At 42.1% G+C, this 12,844-nt stretch overlaps 1 protein-coding gene and 1 pseudogene across 6 annotated transcripts in view; both read left to right on the top strand.

The window, feature by feature from the left end:
• Positions 1-12,844, top strand: part of SASH1 (SAM and SH3 domain containing 1) — a 322,758-nt gene that overhangs the window by 242,853 nt on the left and 67,061 nt on the right. For all 6 annotated transcript variants that reach the window (XM_057738103.1, XM_057738104.1, XM_057738105.1 and 3 more), the window contains 2 exons: positions 1,964-2,050; positions 4,636-4,748. In XM_057738103.1, the coding sequence (XP_057594086.1) occupies positions 1,964-2,050; positions 4,636-4,748 (200 nt within the window). The remainder of the gene's footprint in view (positions 1-1,963; positions 2,051-4,635; positions 4,749-12,844) is intronic.
• Positions 5,203-9,019, top strand: LOC130855121 (lanosterol 14-alpha demethylase-like; annotated as a pseudogene).

Consider the following 12,844-nt stretch of genomic DNA (forward strand, 5'->3'; position numbering starts at 1 on the left):
TTTTTACAGTAAAATTCTTAAGTCTGCATAGTATTCCGTCATATTGGATGTGCTGTAACTGAATCAACCAATCTCTTCTTTGCTGGGCATGTACGTTATTTGCAGTTTTTTTCTCTATCACAGAGCAATAATGCTATCACTAAAAATCCTTGAGCCCATCCCTGATCATGTCCTTAGGATAAATGCTTCGATATGGAACTTTTGAATGAAAGATTATGCACAATTAAGGTGTTATAAACGCCACTCTTGGCTGTAAAATCCGCTCTTGATTTTGTAACATCTCTGCTGTTTGGTCTAAGAAAGCCTGGGAAAGTAATCATGATTAGGAGCATAAGTGCTCAGATCAAGCCTTGATTTGGATTTGAATCATGACTCTACCAACTTACTAGTTAGGACCTCGGGCAAGTCACTTGCCTCTCTAAGCCTCGGTTTTCTCATCCACCAAATGGAAACGAATCATATGTCCATTGTGGGTGAGTGTTAAGTGAGATATGCCATTAGATGCAAAGTGCTTGGATATGGTGCTGGATGAATGTTAGCTCTTGCCATTTTTTTCTTAAGCTGCACCTCCATTTCAGAAACATTAAAATGGGAGAAGGGGAGAATATAGCTTACAAGAAAAACATTCTACTCCCAGATCGCCTGAGAGAAAGGTTAAAGTAGTAATAATCCTCTTTCTGCTTTAATCTTTTGTGGCTAATATTTGCTGTCGCGTTTAGCCCAAAGGCAGCAGCCACCTTCCAGATTCTGGGTATAGGGGCAGCCTCAGGCTAGTGGGCTCCGATTTTCCTTTCCAAGGTCCTGGGGGTTGTCAAAATGAAATGAGGGCATCCTGCTTTGACAAGTGATGCCCTCAGCCTGGGAGCGCTGTGCACGGGGTTTCCGCAGGTCTGCTTTATGCCGCACTGCCACCACCAGTCTCAACTGGAAGCCAACAGCGCATCACTCCGCTGGGCCCTGTTTCCAGTGGCCGTGGAGCCACCAGACACTGAATGGTGACGAAGCTGCAGCTTCGGGTGCACCACGTCCACGAGAGCAGATAGGGCTGCCGCTTCTTCGTTTTAGTTTTAAAGAATAAAGGGCCACCCTGTTCTTTCCTTTTTCTTACTTTCCCCCTCTCCCCTTGCTTTTTAAAAGGTATTTCATGTTACTGATGATCACAAGCCGGCCAGATATGAAAACTGTCTAGCCATGGCAGTGAATTTGTTTTCACTTCAAAGTCACTCAGAACAGTCTGGGAAGGATAGGAGGCAGGAGTGGGACCGAGTTGGGAGATGTCACAGCAGGGCGGCAGCCTGCGTTTCTCATCATGGTGCCCTGAGTGAGCCGTAGGTAGGTCACCAGGTAGCCCGAGCATCAGAGAGGTGGGTATCACGCCCCGCCTATGCCATAGCTAGACCCATACCAATTCCACACCGTAGAGGAGAAGCATGGGTCAACCCCGCAGACCCGTGCACCCAGCTCTACTGACCAGTGTGCCAGCACATACCAACAATTCTGTTCTCTTCATTAAACCTAGGATAACAGAAATAAATCAAGGGTAGATGCACAGCAGGAATAACAAGAAAACAAAGTTAACTTTTTAAAGTATGCTATTTGTGGTTCAGTTGAAATCATTGTGGCTGCCACCAAAGGGGGAAAACTATACCACAAGACAAGGCAGAATTAAACACACTAGTTAAACAGACATCAAAGTGAATATAAGAATGCATGTTTTGCCTGCTTTTTTGATGTTTCTTTATTTCTCATCTTAACCCTACTGTACCATTTCTTGCTCCTAGGAAATTTGCATTTCTTTTAAACAACTTTATAGGCATTTCTAAGTCTTTTCACAAACCAAAAGAGAAAAACTGTCTTTTTTGTGAAATCAAAGTATTCTTACAAGCTTTGAATTGTAACGAAGAGGCTACTTTTGTTATTAATGAATTTATTGCTTGTGCCTTTTTTTTTTCTTTTTTTAAAGGAAAAGGAGATTGGAAGAAGAAAAATAAGTATTTCTGGCAGAACTTCCGAAAGAATCAGAAAGGAATAATGAGACAGACTTCAAAAGGTACTGTAACACAGCTGGGAGACAGTAGGTCCTTTTAGCTCTAAAATGTTAAGAAGCCTGAGTGCTCATCTGAGCAGATGCTGTAAGTTAGAATAAGTTATTGCGTGTGCCCATAAGCTGTTCCACTTTTCTTACATTCCTATCGTTACTTTAAAACTTCATCCCAGTGGGTTTTTTTTTTTTTTTTATCAAAGAAAACAAAACAGAAAGGGTTCGCAGTCCTTTCTTTTCATAAATCTGACAGCAAAGACCAAATTTTTCCTCTTCTCAGTCACATCAACCTCGCGGAGATCTTTGCTGGCTAAGATCGACCCTAAAAGGGTCCAGAAAGTCTTAGCATTTGTTAGTTTTGGACCCTCCCCCTCTGCCCTACCATTTGGGGCCTTTGCAATCTTCTGAACTTCTGATGCTTTTCTGTGGCAGGGACAGTTATGGGGTTGTTGCCCCTGGAAACTCTGTCTAATGGGCTGACATCATGGGAATTTGCTTTGTGAAGTCAGTCCTGCCCAACTCTTGGCTGTGTCTTTTGTTGTTGTTTATATAGTAAGTAAATATGTCATCCCTTTGAGGCCAGTTATATAATTTATGTTTCTCCAGTGTTCAGACAGGGAGGGGAAGCAAAGCTACTTCCAGATTCCAGTCTGGCTGGATAAGGTTATCATTAGATGAACATTTTTAGTTGCTCACCACTGACATGACTTATTTTCTCTTACAAAGTCTTGGTTTCCTAGCCTGTGCAGAATGCTTCTCCGGTTATTCACACACATGGAAATGAGAAAGATGGACACAATGTATGCCAGTGGCACACCTGGGTTCCCTGGCAGTGATCAGTGGGCTTATTTAAGCTGTCCTGCTCTAAGGGAGTTATTCTTAGACATTCCCAGTGTTTCCTTTAGGGACACACCCAGCATCACTTATGATTCAAAGTAAACCTTGGATTCTAACAAAGTCATTTAGAGAGAAAAGGAGAGGCACTTCCCTGGTGATCCAGTGGTTAATACTCTGTGCTCCCAGTGCAGGGGGTCCAGGTTCAATCCCCAGTCAGGGAACTAGACCCCGCATGCATGCCCAAACTAAGAGCCCGCATGCCGCAACTAAAGACCCAGCATGCTGCAGCTAAGATCCAGTGCAGCCAAATAAATAAATATTTAAAAGAAAGAAAGAGAGAGAAAGAAAGGAAGGAAGAGAAGAAGGAAGGGAGGAAAGAAAAAGAGAAAGAAAAAGAAAGAGAGAGAGAGAGAAAGGGATGGAGGGAGGAAGCCCACAGTTTACCAGCTCACAGATTTCTCTTTTAAACCCAAGCAACTCCTCCAGCACTCCTTCCACCGTCGAAGGCGAGGCAGATAGTAAAATGAATCAAAGCCGCAGGCTCTCTCCTCCCCCGGCACACACACCATTACTCTTCCTGCACAAGGGGCTGAGTGGCAAAGGGAACTTGAGTGTTGTTTCTGGGTTGATTGATTATCAAATGGAAATGAGATAAGGAAACACAGAGGCACATAAATTTCAAGGTAGGTCCTGAGCGAAATGGGTTCCCACAAGTCTGCAGCCAGACTCATTTAGTCCGTCCATCTGCACCAAGGGCAAAGGAAGCCATGGCCGAGCATCCTGAGGACACGGATGCTGGTAAGGTGTGTATGGGAACGGCCAGGCGGAGGAGAAAGAGGAGTGGTGAGAACTTGGGCTGCACAAGACAGCCCACCTTCACTGACACGCCCTCTCCCCATGCTGATCAGGGGCACATACGCTCACACGGCTCACACGGCTCACACATATGAGATGTGATGGCAGCGTTTGCTTTTCAGGAAAACACTTTCAAAGGCTCCTAATCCAGGGATTCTCTTTCCCTCCGCAGTTCCGGCTGCCTTTAGTTTAGGGCTAGAAGTTGAGTTCCCCTCACAGTTTGGAGACATATTTATGAGAGTGATACTTTCAGGTAGTACCTAGATAGTACCTTCCTTCTAATGATCTCTAAATGTTTCACGCCTGTGAGTGTATTTATTTGCTCATGTCCCCTGAGGAACAGCAGTCAAACAGTTTAGTAGGAATCTAGGCTTTCACCAGGCTGCAGGTTTTGTTCTGCAGCGGGCACTGTGACCTTCAAGTTCTCTGTTGTGAAAGAGGGTTCCCTCCCCCTCCTCTGCAAAAACATCTCCTCATTCATGTTTGAAATGGAAGGACGCAGAGAACCTTCAGCCAAAGGAGGCTTAGAGTGCTTGTGCACTCTAGCTGGGTCTTTAAATTAGGTCTCTGTCCCACCTGTCACTCCAAACTCCCTTTCAGTCTTCTTCCAAAAACTCCTCCACTAGACCCTCCATTGCAAAACCTCTGTTCATTTTTAAGGATTTGTTTTCATGGTAACATCCATATGTTCTTGGAGCTTGTTTCCCAGTGAGATGGGCTCACTGGCTTCCTGAAAAGCAGCGCATTCCTGGTCCTGTGGCTCTATCGGTAACAGTGCTGGACGGGGGCCCTGAATCACATCCTTCTCTAGTCCTAGAGGACAGATGTTCGAGTCTGGCACCCTGTTTTACCTTTCTTATTTCCTTCTTCAGTTGTTCCTACTTTTCTCCTTCGATCTCCAGGGGAAGATGTGGGTTATGTTGCAAGCGAGATAACGATGAGCGATGAGGAGCGGATTCAGCTGATGATGATGGTCAAGGAAAAGATGATCACCATTGAGGAAGCACTTGCCAGGGTAAGAGCGCAGGTGTTTGCTTTACAGTTCCGAGCGCTTGACCTCCTTCCACGGAAAAATGTTGGAGGATCGCCATAGACTAACTGTCCCCACCCTAATCCCCCCACATGTATATAGTAAATCTGAATGCCCAAGGACTTCCCTGGTGGCACAGTGGTTAAGAATCCACCTGCCAATGCAGGGGACACGGGTTCGAGCCCTGGTCCGGGAAGATCCCACATGCTGCGGAGCAGCTAAGCCCGTGCGTCACAACTACGGAAGCCCGCACACCCTAGAGCCCTTGCTCCGCAACTAGAGGAGCCACTGCAATGAGAAGCCCACGCACCGTAACGAAGCGTAGCCCCTGCTTGTACAACCAGAGAAAGCCCTGGCACAGCAACAAAGACCCAACACAAACCCCACCCCCCCTCACTCCCCCCCCAAAAATCTTAATTCCCAAGCAATGTTATTGGAGGTGATGCTTTTGGGAAATGAGGGTGGAGCCCTTATGAATGGGATGAGTGGCCTTATAAAAGAGGCCCCAGGGAGCTCCTTCACCCCGTCCGCCACACGAGGACATATGCTGTCTGTGAACCAGGATGTGGGTCATCACCAGACACTAAATCTGCCAGCACCTTGATCTTGGACTTCCCCGCCCCCAGAACTATGAGAAATTTCTGTTGTTTACAAGCTACCTGGTCTATAGTGATTGGTTACAGCAGCTCACACAGACTAGGACAGGGACATCAAAGGGTAGAGGAATATATTGATAAGATTGATAATGATAACTTACTAAATAAACACCAAAGAAAAGGTAAATACAACCATTATAAGCATTAGTTCTATAAGATGCCTTCAACAAACTAAACTTTGACTAACCTAAAAGTCAAGCTTTACCTATAAAGCTTAAACGTTTGCTTACTTTCACTTCCAAGTAGATATTACAGTTTATTATGCCATATATTTTTGCCCTGAGTTAAATTAGGCACTAAAAGAAGCCTAATTAACCTTTAGTTCACTGGAGTAGCATTTGTGGTAGTGAGACAGCAATTCTCAAGGGATTTCCTTCTTTGTTGTTGCCCAACTAACTGGCTGATTAATTCTTGGATTTTGACTTTGAATACTTGGTCCAGGACGATGTAGACAAGTCATAAATTAGGTAGGTTTAGAACTTTCAAGTCACTAAGGAATCATTGAAGGAATTATAACTTTACCAGTAAGCAGAATCTTAAAGGTCTGAAAGCTTGAAACAGTGACACACATACTCACTTTAGTTTAATACCTGACTCTAAACCTCAATAGTTTAAAAAAAAATAAAAGTTAAATCTGTTGCTGAGGCAATGCTGGAAAATAAAAGTGCTTGAGGGGAGTGGGAGGTGGGACCTGTAGTAGGAGATCTGAGGGCCAAGGTATCCACCAGATGCCCACCTGCCAGCTTCTCTCACCCTGCTGCTTCGGAGGAGCAGAGGTGATCTTGGCCTCCAGCGTCTCCAGTGGAGTGAAGCGGTGCTGGGCGGCGATGGAGCCGATGGCAGGTGGCAGTGTCCTGTCCATGCTGCTAATCACCTGTGCCTGCCCTTCACCCTCAGCCTGCTCTGCCTACTCCACTATGCCTTTGGCCACCCGGCTAGGGCAATAAGCCCACCACACATCTTCTCTCCAGTGCCATTCCTTGAGTATGTCATAGCACTTGGAAAAAGTCCAATTGAATTCCTAGAAAGTGCATTTGAGAAACACGGACCTGTATTTAGTTTTACCAGGATAGGCAAGATGGTCACTTACCTTCTGGGGAGTGATGCTGCCACATTGCTTTTTTAATCATAAAATTGAAGATCTGAATGCAGAAGATGTCTGCAGTCATCTGGCAACATCTGTGTTTGGCAAGGGAGTTGCATAGGATGTAAATAACCCAGGTTTCTTGGGGCAGAAGAAAATGTTAAAAGTGTCCTTGACATAGTCAACTTGAGGTAGCATGTTTCTATAATTGAAAAAGAAACAAAGGAATAGTTTCAAAATTGGGGAGAAAAAAATTAGTTTGGTGCTTATTCTGAGCTGATAATTTTAACAGCTAGCCATTGTTTACATGGAAAGGAAAGCAGAAGTCAGCTCCATGAAAAGGTGGCAGAGCTGTCTGCAGGTTCGAATGGAACTTTTAGCCATGGAGCCTATCTGTTGCCAGGTTGGCTGCCTTTGCCTAAGTGTAGGATGGAACTCATCAAGACATCAATAATGCTTTCTATAAGGCAATCCAGAAACACAGATTAGAGAAAAAACTGATGATGTTCTCCAAATTTTATTAGATTCTGCACACAAAAGTGGGTGTCCTTTGACAGATGATGAATTAGCAGGGAAGCTTGTTGGTCTGCTCTTGGCAGGGCAACATACATCCTCGGCTGCTAGTGTCTGGATGGGCTTCCTTTTAGCTAAAGACAAAACACTTCAAGAAAATAAAGGGTCTGCCTCCTTTAACTTATGGTCAACTCAAGGATCTAAATTTACTTGACCGCTGTATAAAAGGAACATTGAGTTAGACCTCCTATAATGATCATGATAACAATGGTCCTTCAAGACATCAGGCATGTGTTTCTTCCCCTGTCGATCAGAGACTAAAAGATCCATAGGCAGAACGTCTAGACTTTAATCCTGACAGGACAAGCCAGCATCAGGAGAGAAGTTTGCCTTTGTGTCATTTGGAGCTGGGTGTATCCCCCAATGTGTTGTTGTATTGGGGAAAGTTTTACCTATGTTCAAATGAATACAGTTTGGTCCACTATGCTTTGTTTATATGAATTTGATTTCATTACTGTATTTTCCCCCTGTGAAGTATATACTACGACTGACGTTCCTGAAAACCCCGTTATCGATACAAAGATGAAAATGAAAAAGGCTGCAAGGAACTAATCTGTGAAACACCAGTGAAAGCTGCAAAAGCATTTGAAGAGAATGAAGTTTATGAAATAACTGTGTGTACACAGTGTATAACTTAAAAAGACAGCCGCTTAACTTATGACTTTTATACTTTATTAACTGAATAGTTCCATCAAGTCTAATGGCATTTCAAACATTTTCTAATAGTTTAATGATGGATATTTACTCTGTATGCTTTAAGGAGTCCAGCACACCAGTTAAAAAAATTGTTTAGGGGATCTAGAAAATTAGCACATTCTAAACAGCATGACTTCCAGGTGCTAATTTTGAGTGATCATAGCTCTTGATGAGTAAGTTCAGGGTATTCATATCTTGGACTAATTCTGCAAGGTATAGAATGCCCATAAGATACTTAGAAGCTACAGGTTATTCATTTATCTGGTAATTTTTGTGGTGCATGTGAGATTGGAAGGGTAAGGAATAAACTCACTTTTAAAGCTTTGAGTGGAAGAGAGCACTGTTGTTTTGGCATGATGGTACTCAGCACTGATGAAGCTATGTTATTGAAAAATATGTCCTTTGACATTTTAACTGGAAGCATTGTCTATAGGAAATGAGGAGAGATCTATGACCATGATTTAATGATCATGTTTTCTAAAAAATAATGTCAGTATTAATACTAAATACTGCTCGTGTAATTTGATCTAATTACTAAATATTATCCAGCTGATAAATAGGAATTGAGTTCCACAAGGTTATATCTGTGTGAAAGTCCAAAATAAAATCCTTGTGGGGTTAAAAAAAAACCAACTTGATGTTTGTCACTGACTTGACGGATGTTTTGGCATTGTGAACTTTTCTTAATGCCAGCTGTCTTACATCAGGTTCCCTAGAAGCAAAGCCTGAGGTGGGGATTCTTGTGCACATGATTTATTGAAGAAAAGCTTTCAGAAGAAACCTCTAAGTGAGGGAGGGAAGCAGGAAAGCCAGAGGAAGAAGCTGGACAGAGATGTGATTTCAGGAGAAGTCTAGTCTGATTCCACAGGAAGGGGTGGGGAGCTCTGGAAGGTGAAATTACACTGTAGAGTTTACCCTGCCAGAGAAAAAGAGGCTGAAAGCTGACTGGGGAGGAGGGAACAGCCTTCTGGGCATCTCTGGGGGAGACAACACCTGTCAACCACAGATACTTCTGAAAAGGGTATAGATGTGAGTCCACGTCTACGGTAACTGGGAAATTGGAGAATAGTTTTTTAAAGGGAGTCTGATCATGGAAATAAAATCAAGAATAAACAAATGGGACCTCATGAAACTTAAAAGCTTTTGCACAGCGAAAGAAACCATAAACAAGACTAGAAGGCAACCCTCAGAATGGGAAAAAATAATTGCCTATGAAACAACGGACAAAGGATTAACCTCCAAAATATACAAGCAGCTCATGAAGCTTCATACCAAAAAAGCAAATAACCCAATCCACAAATGGGCAGAAGACCTAAATAGACATTTCTCCAAAGAAGACATACAGATGGCCAACACACACATGAAAAGATGCTCAACATCACTCATCATCAGAGAAATGCAAGTCAAAGCCACAATGAGGTATCACCTCACACCAATCAGAATGGCCATCATCACAAAATCTGGAAACCACAAATGTTGGAGAGGGTGTGGAGAAAAGGGAACTCTCCTGCACTGTTGGTGGGACTGTAAGTTGGTACAGCCACTATGGAAAACAATTTGGAGGTTCCTTAAAAAACTACAAATAGAGCTACCATATGATCCAGTAATCCCACTCCTGGGCATATACCCAAAGAAAACCATAATCCCAAAAGAAACTTGTACCATCATGTTTATTGCAACTCTATTTACAATAGCCAGGACATGGAAGCAACCGAAATGCCCATCAACAAATGAATGGATACAGAAGATGTGGCATATATATACAATGGAATATTACTCAGCTATAAAAAGGGATGAGATGGAGCTATATATAGTGAGGTGGATAGAACTACAATCTGTCATACAGAGTGAAGTAAGTCAGAAAGAGAAGGACAAATATTGTATGCTAACTCACATATACGGAATCTAAAAATGGTACTGATGAACTCAGTGACAAGAACAAGGATGCAGATACAGAGAATGGACTGGAGAACTCGAGGTATGGGAGGGGGCGGGGGGTGAAGGGGAAACTGAGACGAAGCGAGAGAGTAGCACAGACATATATATACTACCAACTGTAAAATAGTCAGTGGGAAGTTGTTGTATAACAAAGAGAGTCCAACTCGAGGATGGAAGATGCCTTAGAGGACTGGGGCAGGGAGGGTGGGGGGGACTTGGGGGGGGGAGTCAAGGAAGGGAGGGCATGGGGGGATGTGTGTAAAAACATATGATTGAACCTGGTGTACCCCCCAAAAAAAAAATAAAATAAAATAAAATTAAAAAAAAAAAAAAAAAAGATGCTCAACATCACTAATCATCAGAGAAATGCAAGTCAAAGCCACAATGAGGTATCACCTCACACCAATCAGAATGGCCATCATCACAAAATCTGGAAACAACAAATGCTGGAGAGGGTGTGGAGAAAAGGGAACTCTCCTGCACTGTTGGTGGGACTGTAAGTTGGTACAGCCACTATGGAAAACAGTTTGGAGGTTCCTTAGAAAACTAAAAATAGAACTACCATATGATCCAGTAATCCCACTCCTGGGCACATACCCAAAGAAAACCATAATCCCAAAAGAAACATGTACCATAATGTTTATTGCAGCACTATTTACAATAGCCAGGACATGGAAGCAACCTAAGTGCCCACCAACAAATGAATGGATAAAGAAGATGTGGCATATATATACAATGGAATATTACTCAGCTATAAAAAGGGATGAGATGGAGCTATATGTAATGAGGTGGATAGAACTACAATCTGTCATACAGAGTGAAGTAAGTCAGAAAGAGAAGGACAAATATTGTATGCTAACTCACATATATGGAATCTAAAAATGGTACTGATGAACTCAGTGACAAGAACAAGGACGCAGATGCAGAGAATGGACTGGAGAACTCGAGGTTTTGGGGGTGGCGGGGGGTGAAGGGGAAGCTGAGACGAAGGGAGAGAGTAGCACAGACACATATATAGTACCAACTGTTAAATAGATAGCCAGTGGGAAGTTGTTGTATAACAAAGGGAGTCCAACTCGAGGATGGATGATGCCTTAGAGGACTGGGATGGGGAGGGTGGGGGAGGGAGTTGAGGGAGGGAGGGAGGGAATACGGGGATATGTGTATAAAAACAGATGATTGAACTTGGTGTACCCCCCCCACCAAAAAGATAAAAATAAAGGGAGTCTGGGCATCTGGTATACCAGAGCACGAGATTATGAGCTGAGAACCTATGTATGTATTATATCCTTGTAGCAGCTATTATGCATCAATCATAGGAATGTGGACAGCTAGAGAGGCTCATAGAGAGAGTCCAGAGGAAAGCAACAGAGTGATTGAGGGTTTTTTTAAATACGTCTCGTGGGTTGGAATTGGAAAAGATTTATCTCAGAAAAGAAGCAGAAAAGAACTTATTCACTCTCTTCAAGTATATGAAGGATTATTAGTACCTCTTTAGGATGTACTGCATAGTGTTTTGTTTTCATCTCTACTGAGGAGAGAATAAAAGGAAATGAATGAAAATTGCAGCTGGAGGGGATTTAGGTTAAATATAGTATAAATGTTCTTTATAATAAGCGCTCTTAGAAATGGGAACATTTTAGAATCTCTCTCCATAAAGGTCTTTAAGATAGAATAAGCATTAACCTACTAAAGATGGCCATCCCTCTAAGAATCATGTCATAGACTTCAAGTATGAGAAAACTATGAGAGTAAGGAAAATAAGATATGAAGGTAGTAATTCCTCCCGAGACAAACAGATGAACAGACAGACACCCATACACACACACTCTAAAATGTCATTATTTTGAAACTTCCAGAATTAAATGAAAACTATAAATTTGCTTTAAAATACACAAGTTTCTCAAATGAACATCATCAATTGTCTTTGGGGACAGAGTGGAATGTAAAAATGTGATTATGTAAACAATAACCAGGTTTTTTTCATCGTAAAATGCACTTTAAAAAATTGGTAGAGATCCTGTTTGTTTTTTTAATTAGGAAATTTAAAAACAAGATAAATTTGGATAGAGCATGAAGTTGAATCTTTATCCAAAGAAGCGCATGGGGAATTTCCTGGTGGTTCAGTGGTTAGGACTCCTCGCTCTTAATGCCGAGGGCCTGAGTTCAATCCCTGGTTGGGGAATTAAGATCCCACAAGCCATGTGGCCAGTAAATAAATATATAAATGTTTTTTAAAAAAAAGAAGCAGCAGCACATGTACTCTTAGGCCAGGGTAAAAAAATGATGGAAATGGACACATACCAAAAGAAAAATATTGTCTGTTTATAATTGACTAGTGAGGAATTTGTTTTGTTTTCCTAAAGATGAAGCTTTTATTTAGTGCCTCCTAGAAGTTGGAGCTAAGGTTGAGTGTGATAGTAGCCTTAGCTATTCTTTGAGCTCTCTTTTATCTGAGACCACAAGGGCCATAATAATACTACCTTCATGATAAGTCTGTTGCATGGGTACAGTGTGCTAAGAGCTTTGCTGCATTATCTTCAGTCTGGTAATAGTCGTGTGAGATAGTTTATTGCATCCCTTTTTCCAGGTGAAGGAACTGAGACACAGAGAGGTTAAGTAATTTGCCCAAGGGCTCCCAGTTATTTAGGAGCCCATACCTCTTAATCAATACTGTCTGCCTCCTCCTGGTCCATTTCCTGTCAAAGTGTGCTCAGAAAAAAATTTCATAGAGAAATAATTCTTTGGAAAGTTGCTTTTTCCTAGAGAAGTGGCATTGTCACATCCGCACAGCTCCAGCGGTAAAGGACAGTCCTGGCACCATCTCCTGGGCTGTCAGGTCAGATTATTTCTGTTTTTTGGTGTCTTAATTCATGGAACATGATTTGATCAGTGTCTTAAATTCATGTCTAAAAACTGTTTTATAGCAGGATTTTAATACAGTGACAACTTAATTGTATTATGCAGAGTTAAATTTCTACATGTTTTATGAAAACACACCTGGAACGTCTCACATTGGCCATTTTGAAAGATCTTTCATCTACTTCTGCTAGGTTAAATTTGTTAATTTTCTATAATATTTCATTTCTCCTCTGTTTTTCAAAAAGTAGAAACCTAGTTTTTAAGCCCAAACT

This window comes from Hippopotamus amphibius, chromosome 6 (assembly GCF_030028045.1).
Source record: "Hippopotamus amphibius kiboko isolate mHipAmp2 chromosome 6, mHipAmp2.hap2, whole genome shotgun sequence".
Taxonomy (NCBI): Eukaryota; Metazoa; Chordata; class Mammalia; order Artiodactyla; family Hippopotamidae; genus Hippopotamus; species Hippopotamus amphibius.